This window comes from Hippoglossus hippoglossus, chromosome 1 (assembly GCF_009819705.1).
Source record: "Hippoglossus hippoglossus isolate fHipHip1 chromosome 1, fHipHip1.pri, whole genome shotgun sequence".
NCBI classification, from domain to species: Eukaryota; Metazoa; Chordata; class Actinopteri; order Pleuronectiformes; family Pleuronectidae; genus Hippoglossus; species Hippoglossus hippoglossus.
In genome coordinates, this window is record NC_047151.1 from 30,164,317 (window position 1) to 30,178,135 (window position 13,819).

The 13,819-nt window shown below is 50.4% G+C and overlaps 1 protein-coding gene across 3 annotated transcripts; it reads left to right on the plus strand.

The window, feature by feature from the left end:
* Positions 1–3,321: 3,321 nt before the first annotated feature.
* On the plus strand, positions 3,322–6,621 carry LOC117764071 (interferon regulatory factor 2-binding protein 2-B-like). 3 transcript variants are annotated; one of them, XM_034589547.1, is made up of 4 exons: positions 3,322–3,814; positions 3,857–4,245; positions 5,445–6,250; positions 6,287–6,620. In XM_034589547.1, the coding sequence occupies exons 1-3, from the start codon at positions 3,507–3,509 to the stop codon at positions 6,179–6,181; spliced, it is 1,434 nt and encodes a 477-aa protein (XP_034445438.1). In that variant the 5' UTR covers positions 3,322–3,506; the 3' UTR covers positions 6,182–6,250; positions 6,287–6,620. The 3 variants fall into 3 exon arrangements, with proteins under 3 accessions (XP_034445438.1, XP_034445427.1, XP_034445419.1); XM_034589536.1 differs by having other exon boundaries at positions 3,322–4,245; positions 5,445–6,240; positions 6,274–6,621; XM_034589528.1 differs by having other exon boundaries at positions 3,322–4,245; positions 6,287–6,618.
* The last annotated feature ends 7,198 nt before the right edge of the window (positions 6,622–13,819 follow it).

The following is a 13,819-nucleotide window of genomic DNA, read 5'->3' on the forward strand; positions in this document are numbered from 1 at the left end:
GGGGAGCTCTAAAAATTGTTGACTTTTGTGTCACATATTATACTTTACGTACATTAAAGTACATTAAACGTGATGAAGCTTCCAGCTTTAAATGAGAAAAGCTCTGAAACACAACAGGAAGGAAGTATTAGCAGCGCCTCAGTAAACAGGAAGTGGTGATGAAGGTCGCAGCCTCTGTTTACCGTCCACAGGCGAGAGGAAACACGTGTGGTTACCCAGAATTCCCTGAACTAACTATCCCAACAGGAAACTAACAAGTGACAAATACAGATAATGTCATGTTGGTTCAGAAAACGACTCCTCGGAGTTGAGTCGTGTTGGACTCTACAGAACTTACTGAGCTTCATCAGCTGAGTCACAGCCGTGAAAACATCTGATTCATCTGAGAGCTCATGAGCTCGTCAACAAATGTCCTCTTTCACTGCACTGATGTTGTGGCATCAACTTAACAAATCCTGCAGACCAGATTTAACAAACTAAATATAAATATATATTTGTTAAAATACTTTTCTGGCACGCTTTATTAAGAATGAATATGTACATACATGTGCTTTGCAGCCTGGAGCTTGAGTGGGACCAACTGGGACAGTCCTGCCGTTTGATTGGCTGAATGGTTAATGTGCTAATGCTAACGCTAATGTCTTTGACAAGCTCCACGGTTGTTTATTAGATAGAGAACAGAAATCTGAAGCAGTAGAATCATTTCACTCACAGTTTGAATAGGTTTTAATTTGATCATTAAGAAAAGGGAGTTTTTTATTTGAGGGTAAAGAGGGAAATTAATTAATAATTAAAAGTTTTGTTTAGAGCTAAAGCTGACATGAGTAAATATTTCAGAGATTTTACAGACTTGTCAAGATTAAAAATGTGATCACTCTCGTAAAATGTCAGTTGCAATAAAACCAAAGAATTTCTCAGTTTCACATTTCAAAACAATCGAGCAGAAGTCTGAAATGTTTAATGCAACATGCAGCCGACACGTCACACTTTGATAGAGTCAGAGCAAACACAGCTGTCAGTCAGACGTCCAGATGTTGTGCTGTACGAGCAGGAAGCCATAGAAAGGGGGTGGGTCTTAACAATTGAACAGATATCTTTGTAGTGTTGCCTTTGATGTGTTTGATCTTTAAACAGAGCGGTTGGTAAATGAAGCTCAGAGCTGTAGGAACACATGATGCATTCAGGGCCAAAAATAAAACACGGTTCTGCTTTAACTCGTCTGAATCGGAGGCAATTGACACTCATCCAAATAATTAGGAATTGGCCTCAAATTCAAATACAGAAAGTGAATGTTTTTGATTAGAAGTGAACCAGGAGACAAAGGTTCACTAATGAAATATTCCCATATGTGTGACCGGCCCTAATTATGATTTTCACACAAATTGTATAAAATGTCGTGAGGAGCTAACTCTAATATTGTGATTATAAACACACTGAGTTTAGTCAGTAGTAGTGAGGTCCAGTCCTTCCTACGTTTACTCTCTGTAAACACAAGTCTTCATGGAGCTGGACTGAAACAGGAGGGAAAGTGTGAGGAACACGAATGTTTCCTCTTATTAAGCAGGAGAACCTGTCAGAAGTCCTGGACCAGAAGTACACACAAGTTTGAGCAGAAGTATCCAGAAGGATATTTCTCTCCGGTTCGAAGGGGAAACTCGTAATGTTTAAAGCCCTTTAACTGTCTGTGGTGCTGAGGCGACTTCATCAGATGTTTACAGAGCTGAAGACCTCCGACCTGCTTCCAGTGGAGGACTCTGGGTAATGCTGCTGAGGAACTGGAGGTCACATCAGAGCGCTGCACTGTAAACAATCAGTCCTGGACTCCTCAGCTCCTGAGCTGGTTTCCCATCATGCTCCCTTTCTCCCTCATGTGAAAATGCTCAGCTGAACAAACTGACCGGGTCGACCCCCGTGGCCACGAGGTCATGTCCCATCTGAGCGGCCCGTGGGGGGGGTCCAGATCCTGTGACATGTTTGATATACCTGACCCTGGTCATGTATCATCAGGAGACGCAGCTCTGAGAGGAGGTGCAGCCTCAGTGGGTTTGAAACCTGTTTGATGTGTGATGATCCATTCCACCACCTCCTCTGATTGAGGGAGAGGACGAGCACCTCCTCTGACTGTCCTGTGGCACCAGGCTGAACTGTGGGGGGAGCAGAAAGTCCTATGTTTGGTCCTGTTCAGACATTTGATGTCTCTCTCTGTCTGTCTGTCTGTGTCTCTGTGTGTCTCTCTGTCTGTCTGTGTCTCTGTGTGTCTCTCTGTCTGTCTGTGTCTCTGTGTGTCTCTCTGTCTGTGTCTCTGTGTGTCTGTCTGTCTGTCTGTGTCTCTGTCTGTCTGTGTGTCTCTCTGTCTGTCTGTGTCTCTGTGTGTCTCTCTGTCTGTCTGTGTCTCTGTGTGTCTGTCTGTCTGTGTCTCTGTGTGTCTCTCTGTCTGTCTGTGTCTCTGTGTGTCTCTCTGTCTGTGTCTCTGTGTGTCTCTCTGTCTGTCTGTCTGTCTGTCTCTCTGTCTGTCTGTCTCTCTGTCGGATGTCCGACTGCACCTTGAATACAATTTTAAACTAACAATTCAGTAGCACTTAAATGTCACTTACCTATTGAACTTTGTAGTTTGTCTTTCTTGAAGAACTTGTACTTTCTTGATTCTTGTTGTTCTGGTTTGTTCCTCATGGTTGATGCACTGACTGTGAGTCGCTTTGGATAAAAGGGTCAGCTCAATGTAATGAATAATGAAATGTAATGTAATGTAATGAAATGTAATGTAATGTAATGAAATGTAATGAAATGTAATGTAATGTAATGAATAATGAAATGTAATGTAATGTAATGAAATGTAATGTAATGTCTATGAGGACAGAATCAGGTCAATGGGTGAAGGCATGTTAAAGAAAAACATTTCAAATCCAAATCACATGAGTAACATTTCCCTGTTTTACTCTTGTTAAGAGACAAACTGTGATTAGTGAATATGAGTCTACACAAATGAAAAGGTTCATTCTATCTTCATAAGTTCAAACCTGTGATGGTTTTACTGTGATTTATTAATTAACAGTTTATATTTGTTTTACGTAAAGCACAACATGGGCTACGTTAGCAAACTAAGAGCAAGGGTTAGCTATCGTGTTGTTTATATGTAGGACTTTAAGCTGCATCTCACATGTCTAATGTGTTATTATTATATTATAATTATATAATTATATAATTATTAGACAGCACTGAACACTATGCTTGGAAACAACGCCTCTGTTTTCCAGACCGACCTACTCCTCATCTTTAGACCGAGGCGGAGTGATACCTCTCCTCCGTCCACACGTACACAGACGATCTTCGTCAGGCACGCGGAGCATGCGCCCGCGGGCTCGTGGAAGGGCCGGAGCACGCGCCCAGTGACGTCACGGGCTCCGGTCAGAGCGCGCGGGGCTCCGGTGCGTGTGACGCGTGTCTCCGGTGCTGCTGCTCGTTTCCTCCCCGCAGAGCCGCGAGGAGTCCCGCAGTGTGGAGACAACATGTCGGCCTCCCGGAGACAGGCGTGTTTCCTGTGCGACCTGCCCCGGATGCCCTGGGCCCTGATCTGGGACTTCACCGAGCCCGTGTGCCGCGGATGCGTCAACTACGAGGGCGCGGACCGGGTCGAGTTCGTCATCGACACCGCCCGGCAGCTGAAGCGGGCTCACGGGCTCCCGGACGGCCGCTCCCCGGGTCCGGGGAAGCTCCAGCACGCCGGGAAGGACATGAACCACTTGGCCGGAGACTCCTGCTCCCGTCCCCCGCAGCCTCTGGACCGCTACCCGCTGTCCGACCGGCCTCCCCGGCTGGGACCGGAGTACCAGGCGGGCAGGCCGGCGAACGGCCTCCCGGTGCCGAACGGGTTTCCCAAACCAGACGAGCCTCCGGAACTGAACCGTCAAAGCCCGAACCCCCGCCGGTCCAGCACGCTTCCTCCCAGCCTGGTGCCTCTGGTGAACGGAGCCATTCCCACCGGCCACCCGCTCACCGGCCGCCCGGCTCACATGGCTCTGCCCGGGGCTCCGGTGGCGCAGGGCCCCGGGGAGCACGGGAAGCGCCTGGAGGAGCTGAAAGACAAACCCCGGCCCGACATGTCCGACACGACGGACAAGGAGTGGACGGGTAAAGGGAGAACCGTGCGGGACCTGATGGCGCTACACACGTTCGAGAGCCGGCTGAAGAAGGAGCAGGCCGCCATGCAGAGGCTGATGGGATATGAACCCGGGGCCGGAAAGACAGGTACGTGAGGAACACACGCTACACCACGTGTCTGCAGCGGACACGCACATCTCCTGCACAACGGACACGTGTTTAAATTACTGTTTAGTGTGATTGTGTGTGAGTGTAGTTCACTGTGTGTGTGTGTGTGTGTGAGTGTAGTTCACTGTGTGTGTGTGTGTGTGTGAGAGTGTAGTTCACTGTGTGTGTGATTGTGTGTGAGTGTAGTTCACTGTGTGTGTGTGTGTGTGTGAGTGTAGTTCACTGTGTGTGTGTGTGTGTGTGTGTGTGAGTGAGTGTAGTTCACTGTGTGTGTGTGTGTGTGTGTGAGTGTAGTTCACTGTGTGTGTGTGTGTGTGTGTGAGTGTAGTTCACTGTGTGTGTGTTGTTGTTGTGTGTTCACTGTGTGTGTGTTGTTGTTGTGTGTTCACTGTGTGTGTGTGTGTTTGATTGTGTGTGAGTGTAGTTCACTGTGTGTGTGTGTGTGTGTGTGTGAGTGTAGTTCACTGTGTGTGGGTGTGTGTGTGTGTGGTTCACTGTGTGTGTGTGTGTGTGTGTTGTGTGTGTGTGTGTGTGTGGTTCACTGTGTGTGTGTGTGTGTGTGTGTGATTGTGTGTGAGTGTAGTTAACTGTGTGTGTGTGTGTGTGATTGTGTGTGAGTGTAGTTAACTGTGTGTGTGTGTGTGTGTGTGAGTGTAGTTCACTGTGTGTGTGTGTGTGAGTGTAGTTCACTGTGTGTGGGTGTGTGTGTGTGGTTCACTGTGTGTGTGTTGTGTGTGTGTGTGTGTGTAGTTCACTGTGTGTGTGTGTGTGTTGTTTACTGTGTGTGTGTGTTGTTTACTGTGTGTGTGTGTTGTTTACTGTGTGTGTGTGTGTGTGTGTGTGTGTGTGGTTCACTGTGTGTGTGTGTGTGTGTGGTTCACTGTGTGTGTGTTTGTGTGTGTGTGTGTGAGTGTAGTTCACTGTGTGTGTGTGTTGTTTACTGTGTGTGTGTGTTGTTCACACTGTGTGTGTGTTGTTGTTGTGTGTTCACTGTGTGTGTGTGTGTGAGTGTAGTTCACTGTGTGTGGGTGTGTGTGTGTGTGTGGTTCACTGTGTGTGTGTGTGTGTGTGTGTTGTTTACTGTGTGTGTGTGTGTTGTTCACACTGTGTGTGTGTTGTTGTTGTGTGTTCACTGTGTGTGGTGTTGTTGTGTAACCCTTCCTCTTCCTCTTCCTCAGACAGGGGGAAGCACCCTCGGAGCATGAAGAGGAAGGCGTCCCCAGAGCCGGACGGTGAAGGCGGCGCCCTCAAGATGACCGGCGGCGAGTCGTGGCTCCCGTCGCACTCTGAGGTCCTGAAGATGCCCCCGGGGTTCTCATCCGCCCCCCCCTCCACCATCTCCCCGCACCCCCGCACCACACCCCCCGAGGCTGCCACAGCGCAGAACGGTCAGTCCCCCATGGCGGCGCTCATCCTCGCCACTGACAACGCAGGAGGCACAGGCTCACCCAAGGACGCCAACCAGGTACACTCCACTACGGCGAGCGTACGGCGGAACAGCTGCAGCCCCCTGTCACCGTCCTCTCAGAGGAGACTCGCCCAGAGGGAGGGGCCTGTGAGCGCCAACCCTTCTGCTCCACACGGCCCTGGTAGCATGGAGCCCCACGCACTGCCGGCGCAGAGCCTTCCGGACTCTTCGGTGGCGCCCGGCAGCGTGCCGCTATGCTGCACCCTGTGCCACGAGCGGCTAGAGGACACCCACTTTGTCCAGTGTCCGTCGGTGCCCTCGCACAAGTTCTGCTTCCCCTGCTCCCGGGAGAGCATCAAGCAGCAGGGCGCCACCGGCGAGGTGTACTGCCCCAGCGGCGAGCGGTGCCCGCTGGTCGGCTCCAATGTAGCCTGGGCCTTCATGCAGGGGGAAATAGCCACCATCTTGGCCGGGGACATCAAAGTAAAAAAGGAGAGGGACCCTTAAAATGTTCACCAGCTGATTTCCTTGAACTTTTCCGTTTTTATAATCTCACTACGGCAACAACAGCAGGACATGAATCCTCCAGCTCTGCAGACGGACATGTACATATTGGACAAAGGGAGGCGTGTACTTCGTAAACATGGCTGTTCATTTTTAGAGTTTTCTTTTTCAATACGTTGTGTTTCTATATTTTTGAAGATGAAGGTATGAACTCGTCGTTACACTCGACCATCACACGTGTTTTCAGTCTGTTGTTACATCTGGAGACAGTCGGACACAATGTGACCAATCTGAGCACTTGGCAAAACATGAATAAAGAAGAAAGAAAAATGCTTCTCGATATTTCAATGTTTAAAAATCTGCCAAATACACTTTGAGACCATGTGATAAAAAGTGTCTCTGCTTTGTCCTCCTCACTCAGAGAGGGAGGAGCTGGAGGAGAAGGAGAGAGGGAGGAGCTGGTTCACGTCTAATTCAATCAGAGGAGGTGGAGGAGAGAGAGAGAGAGAGGAGCTGGTTCACATCTAATTCAGTCAGAGGAGGTGGAGAGAGAGAGAGAGAGAGAGAGAGGAGGTGGTTCACGTCTAATTCAGTCAGAGGAGGTGGAGAGAGAGAGAGAGAGAGGAGGTGGAGAGAGAGAGAGGAGGTGGTTCACGTCTAATTCAGTCAGAGGAGGAGGTGGAGGAGAGAGAGAAAGAGGGAGGAGCTGGTTCACGTCTAATTCAGTCAGAGGAGGTGGGGGAGAGAGAGGGAGGAGCTGGTTCACGTCTAATTCAGTCAGAGGAGGTGGAGGAGAGAGAGAGGGAGGAGCTGGTTCACGTCTAATTCAGTCAGAGGAGGTGGGGGAGAGAGAGGGAGGAGGTGGTTCACGTCTAATTCAGTCAGAGGAGGAGGAGGTGGAGGAGAGAGAGAGAGGGAGGAGCTGGTTCACGTCTAATTCAGTCAGGAGGAGGTGGAGGAGAGAGAGAGGGAGGAGCTGGTTCACGTCTAATTCAGTCAGAGGAGGAGGTGGAGGAGAGAGAGGGAGGAGCTGGTTCACGTCTAATTCAGTCAGAGGTGGAGGAGATGGAGAGAGGGAGGAGGTGGTTCACGTCTAATTCAGTCAGAGGTGGAGGAGATGGAGAGAGGGAGGAGGTGGTTCACGTCTAATTCAGTCAGAGGAGGAGGAGGAGAGGGAGGAGGTGGTTCACGTCTAATTCAGTCAGAGGAGGAGGAGGAGAGAGGGAGGAGCTGGTTCACGTCTAATTCAGTCAGAGGAGGAGGAGGAGGAGGAGAGAGAGAGGGAGGAGCTGGTTCACATCTAATTCAATCAGAGGAGGTGGAGGAGAGAGAGAAAGAGGGAGGAGCTGGTTCACGTCTAATTCAGTCAGAGGAGGAGGTGGAGGAGAGAGAGAGAGGGAGGAGCTGGTTCACATCTAATTCAATCAGAGGAGGTGGAGGAGAGAGAGAAAGAGGGAGGAGCTGGTTCACATCTAATTCAATCAGAGGAGGTGGAGGAGAGAGAGAAAGAGGGAGGAGCTGGTTCACGTCTAATTCAGTCAGAGGAGGTGGGGGAGAGAGAGGGAGGAGCTGGTTCACGTCTAATTCAGTCAGAGGAGGTGGAGGAGAGAGAGAGGGAGGAGCTGGTTCACGTCTAATTCAGTCAGAGGAGGTGGGGGAGAGAGAGGGAGGAGGTGGTTCACGTCTAATTCAGTCAGAGGAGGAGGAGGTGGAGGAGAGAGAGAGAGGGAGGAGCTGGTTCACGTCTAATTCAGTCAGGAGGAGGTGGAGGAGAGAGAGAGGGAGGAGCTGGTTCACGTCTAATTCAGTCAGAGGAGGAGGTGGAGGAGAGAGAGGGAGGAGCTGGTTCACGTCTAATTCAGTCAGAGGTGGAGGAGATGGAGAGAGGGAGGAGGTGGTTCACGTCTAATTCAGTCAGAGGTGGAGGAGATGGAGAGAGGGAGGAGGTGGTTCACGTCTAATTCAGTCAGAGGAGGAGGAGGTGGAGGAGGAGGAGAGGGAGGAGGTGGTTCACGTCTAATTCAGTCAGAGGAGGAGGAGGAGAGAGGGAGGAGCTGGTTCACGTCTAATTCAGTCAGAGGAGGAGGAGGAGGAGAGAGGGAGGAGCTGGTTCACGTCTAATTCAGTCAGAGGTGGAGGAGGAGGAGAGAGGGAGGAGGTGGTTCACGTCTAATTCAGTCAGAGGTGGAGGAGGAGGAGAGAGGGAGGAGGTGGTTCACGTCTAATTCAGTCAGAGGAGGAGGAGGAGAGAGGGAGGAGGTGGTTCACGTCTAATTCAGTCAGAGGTGGAGGAGGAGGAGAGAGGGAGGAGGTGGTTCACGTCTAATTCAGTCAGAGGAGGAGGTGGAGGAGGAGGAGAGAGGGAGGAGGTGGTTCACGTCTAATTCAGTCAGAGGAGGAGGTGGAGGAGGAGGAGAGAGGGAGGAGGTGGTTCACGTCTAATTCAGTCAGAGGAGGAGGAGGAGAGAGGGAGGAGGTGGTTCACGTCTAATTCAGTCAGAGGAGGAGGAGGAGAGAGGGAGGAGGTGGTTCACGTCTAATTCAGTCAGAGGAGGAGGTGGAGGAGAGGGAGGAGGTGGTTCACGTCTAATTCAGTCAGAGGAGGAGGAGGTGGAGGAGAGAGGGAGGAGGTGGTTCACGTCTAATTCAGTCAGAGGAGGAGGAGGAGGAGAGAGGGAGGAGGTGGTTCACGTCTAATTCAGTCAGAGGAGGAGGAGGAGGAGGAGGAGAGAGGGAGGAGGTGGTTCACGTCTAATTCAGTCAGAGGAGGAGGAGGAGAGAGGGAGGAGGTGGTTCACGTCTAATTCAGTCAGAGGAGGAGGTGGAGGAGGTGGTTCACGTCTAATTCAGTCAGAGGAGGAGGTGGAGGAGGAGGAGAGAGGGAGGAGGTGGTTCACGTCTAATTCAGTCAGAGGAGGAGGTGGAGGAGGAGGAGAGAGGGAGGAGGTGGTTCACGTCTAATTCAGTCAGAGGAGGAGGAGGAGGAGGAGGAGAGAGGGAGGGGTTGTGTGGTGTCTGCAGAGCCTCCTGTCTCAGCAGATGAAGGGCTAACGATGGTTGCCATGGAAACATGATGCATGTGGTGGTGTTGCCATGGCGTTGGACTGACACGGACACAAAATGGCTCCTGACAGGACGAGGCTCCTACTTCCTGCTCGACCCTTTCATCTCCACTTTCAGTTTGAACGTGGGATCAAGTGGAAGAAGAAGGATGGGCCCCTCCTTCAGAGTGGGGGGGTAATAAATGCCTTGCTCAGCGGTCACTGAGTCCTGAGTCACTGTCCCCCCCCCTTCCTGTTGTCTCCTCCCCCTCTGCTGCAACAACAGGCCAAACTTCAACAGGTTGTTGTTGTTTCTCATTTCTAAGAGTAAACATAGTAAATTCATGTTTTCAAACTAAAAGCATGTCTGTCAGGGTCAGTGCCACCTGCTGGGTGTTTTATTCATGACGTCATGTGACAGGAACCATCCAATCAGTGAAGGCTACGTCCTGACAGAAACCATCCAATCAGCAAGAGGCTGTGAGCGTCATCGTTTCAAAACTTCTCCGTTTCTGTTCGTCCAGAGTTTTCAAACGAAAAGTTACAGCCTGAACATTTTCTATCATTTTCTGAACATTTACAGATGAAAACATTTCATAAAATAATTAGTGTTTTCTACTGATCACTTTCCTCTTGATTCAGAATCTGACGACGATGTTTAGTATAAAACACTGAAATTCTTTTTGATCATTGATTCATTGTTGATATTCTACAGATTTATTAGATCACAGTAAAAGTAATTATGCATTAAATTCAGTTAGTCAGTGAAAATCAGCTGAAATCTCTGAAGTAAAGAGATAAGTTTAAAACATTCAAGATATATAATTATCTATGAAAAGCTCAGACTCATCAGTTTTCAGGTTGTTTTCAAACTAACGAGTTCAGCAGCTGATGAGTCGAGTGATTCAGAGGCTGTTTGAAGGCTGAGGTGCAGGACCGTGTCCGGGGGCCACCAGGGGGCCACCAGGGGGCCACCGGGGGCCACCGGGGGCCACCAGAGGGACCACCAGGGGCCACAGGGGGCCACCAGGGGGCCACCGGGGGCCACCAGGGGGCCACCAGAGGGGCCACCAGGGGCCACAGGGGGCCACCAGGGGGCCACCAGGGGGCCACCAGGGGCCACCAGGGGGCCACCAGGGGGCCTCGGAGGGTCCCTATGTAAGAGGTTCCTTTTCTCCCCGAGGGAGAGGAACGAGGAGCCTGAGCCTCTTCCTCCTCCTCCTCCTCTTCTTCCTCTTCCTTCTCCACCTCCTCCTCCTCCTCCTCCACTCCCTTCTCCTCCTCCTCCTCCTCCTCCTCCACTCCCTTCTCCTCCTCCTCCTCCTCCTCCACTCCCTTCTCCTCCTCCTCCTCCTCCTCACTCTGATGGTATCAGAGGAAACACATCTGGAACTCGTTATCTGCAGAACAGCAAACAGCTGTTCAACACTGACTTTAACCTGAGTTCACTTCAACATGAAAACTGAGGTGAAGGTTCCTGACAGAAACAGGAGGAGGGAGACATGAAGGTGTGGTGTAGTTGGGCGGTGTCACGGTGGCGTACACTGTGGTGTACACGGTGGCGTACTTGTTGGTGTACACGGTGGCGTACTTGTTGGTGTACACGGTGGCGTACTTGTTGGTGTACACTGTGGCGTACTTGTTGGTGTACACGGTGGCGTACTTGTTGGCGTACACTGTGGCGTACTTGTTGGCGTACACGGTGGCGTACTTGTTGGTGTACACGGTGGCGTACTTGTTGGTGTACACTGTGGCGTACTTGTTGGCGTACACGGTGGCGTACTTGTTGGTGTACACGGTGGCGTACACTGTGGTGTACACTGTGGCGTACTTGTTGGCGTACACTGTGGCGTACTTGTTGGTGTACACGGTGGCGTACTTGTTGGTGTACACGGTGGCGTACTTGTTGGTGTACACTGTGGCGTACTTGTTGGTGTACACGGTGGCGTACTTGTTGGCGTACACTGTGGCGTACTTGTTGGCGTACACGGTGGCGTACTTGTTGGTGTACACGGTGGCGTACTTGTTGGTGTACACTGTGGCGTACTTGTTGGCGTACACGGTGGCGTACTTGTTGGTGTACACGGTGGCGTACTTGTTGGTGTACACGGTGGCGTACTTGTTGGCGTACACGGTGGCGTACTTGTTGGTGTACACGGTGGCGTACTTGTTGGTGTACACGGTGGCGTACTTGTTGGTGTACACTGTGGCGTACTTGTTGGCGTACACTGTGGCGTACTTGTTGGTGTACACGGTGGCGTACTTGTTGGTGTACACTGTGGCGTACTTGTTGGCGTACACGGTGGCGTACTTGTTGGCGTACACGGTGGCGTACTTGTTGGTGTACACTGTGGCGTACTTGTTGGCGTACACGGTGGCGTACTTGTTGGCGTACACGGTGGCGTACTTGTTGGCGTACACTGTGGCGTACTTGTTGGCGTACACGGTGGCGTACTTGTTGGTGTACACGGTGGCGTACTTGTTGGTGTACACTGTGGCGTACTTGTTGGCGTACACTGTGGCGTACTTGTTGGCGTACACTGTGGCGTACATGGCGTTTCACAGGGTGAAACCCAGCAGCTGCGCTCTATAATTAGCCGTGAGGCTCCTGTGCCATTAATCAGTGAACTCCCAGCATGCAGCACCAAGAAAGGAGCCGTGTTGACTCTTTATCTGGTTTACGCAGCCGAGGCCCAAATATAGCAGCTGCAGCCCAGTTGCCTGGGTATCGCTGCTGGAAGGTAAACAGAGGGGACGCTGGGTTTACTACGTCAGTTAGCTGGCAGGAAGTAAAGGCCACCAGGGGGGGGGGGGTTATACCTGAGAGCAGCAGGTTTAACAGCATCTGTCCCACTTTAATTAATCCCATCATATCAGAGCTGCAGCATCAGACCTGTGACACCAATAACTCATCTGAAACTTTAACAGTTCGCTGACATTAAATGTGTTTTATTGTTTGTCCATCTTTGTGGCTGTTTTGAAATGTTCTATTTAGATGAATATTATTAGAAATATTATTAGAATTGGGTGAAATCCCATGTGAGTGATTCCCTGCAGGATTTCCCCCCCGACAGCTTCACATGCTCTCATCTTTTTCCCAAGCTTAAAAAATAGAATCAAAATATCCACTGCTGCTCTAATACCAGCCTGAGCAGCAGCAACATCTGGTTCTCAGCCACGATTCATTCTCCCTCCTCCTCCTCCTCCTCCTCCTCCTCTCCCTCCTCCTCCTCCTCCTCCTCTCCCTCCTCCTCCTCGAGGTCGGGGATGGATCCTGTTTTGTGGGGAGGAGAGAAAAGTATCTGGTGTCAGTCACAGCCTCATGGAAAGTTACCCCTGAGGCCAGGATATGTTTAGATGATGGCGGGGGGGGGGGGGAAAGTGCATATTTGTGAGAGGGGAGGTTTGAGTCTGGGTGATTGGCCAATAGAAAGAGGAAGAGGTGGAAACACTAAATGCTGTAACAGGGAAAATTTGATCTGATGTGTTCCTGACATGTTCCTGACATGTTCCTGACGTGTTCCGACGTGTTCCTGACGTGTTAAGATGTGTTCCTGACATGTTCCTGCGTGTTCCTGACATGTTCCTGACGTGTTCCTGACGTGTTCCAGACGTGTTCCTAACGTGTTCCTGACGTGTTCCAGGCGTGTTCCAGACATGTTCCTGACGTGTTCTTGACGTGTTCCAGACATGTTCCTGACGTGTTCCTGACGTGTTCCGACGTGTTCCTGACGTGTTAAGATGTGTTCCTGACATGTTCCTGCGTGTTCCTGACGTGTTCCAGACGTGTTCCAGACGTGTTCCAGACATGTTCCTGATGTGTTAAGACGTGTTCCTGACGTGTTCCAGACATGTTCCTGATGTGTTAAGACGTGTTCCTGACGTGTTCCTGACGTGTTCCTGACGTGTTCCTGACGTGTTCCTGCGTGTTCCTGACGTGTTCCTGACGTGTTCCAGATGTGTTCCTGACGTGTTAAGATGTGTTCCAGACGTGTTCCAGACGTGTTCCTGACGTGTTCCAGATGTGTTCCTGACGTGTTCCTGACGTGTTCCTGACGTGTTACGGCGTGTTCCTGCGTGTTCCTGACATGTTCCAGACGTGTTCCTGACGTGTTAAGATGTGTTCCTGACGTGTTCCAGACGTGTTCCTGACGTGTTCCAGACGTGTTCCTGACGTGTTCCTGACATGTTCCAGACGTGTTCCTAACGTGTTCCTGACGTGTTTCAGACGTGTTCCTAACATGTTCTTGACGTGTTCCTAACATGTTCCTGACGTGTTCCTGACGTGTTCCGTGTTATTAATTATTGATAATGACTGATATTGCCTCCTGTGGACTTCAGACGAATCTGAGATGATTTTCAGATGAAAGCGTGTCATGATAATCTGTCTAGTAGTTTTTGTGTAATCGTGCTGACAAACCAACAAACATACAAACAAATGAGGCAACAACACAAACATCAGCTTTAACCTTTTCTTAATCTGAGTTCAACTAAATTAAAAACTTTATGATGTGACAGAGAATCAGAAACAGGAGAAAGTTGTCGTGTGAGTCCGAGAATATAAGAGACACAACCAGCTGAGTAACACAACATGAAAACT

Coding starts and splice junctions, on each gene's coding strand:
- LOC117764071 (XM_034589536.1), top strand. CDS start 3,507: ATGTCGGCCTCCCGGAGACAGGCGTGTTTCCTGTGCGACCTGCCCCGG. Junction 4,246..5,444: donor ACCCGGGGCCGGAAAGACAG/GTACGTGAGGAA, acceptor CCTCTTCCTCAG/ACAGGGGGAAGCACCCTCGG.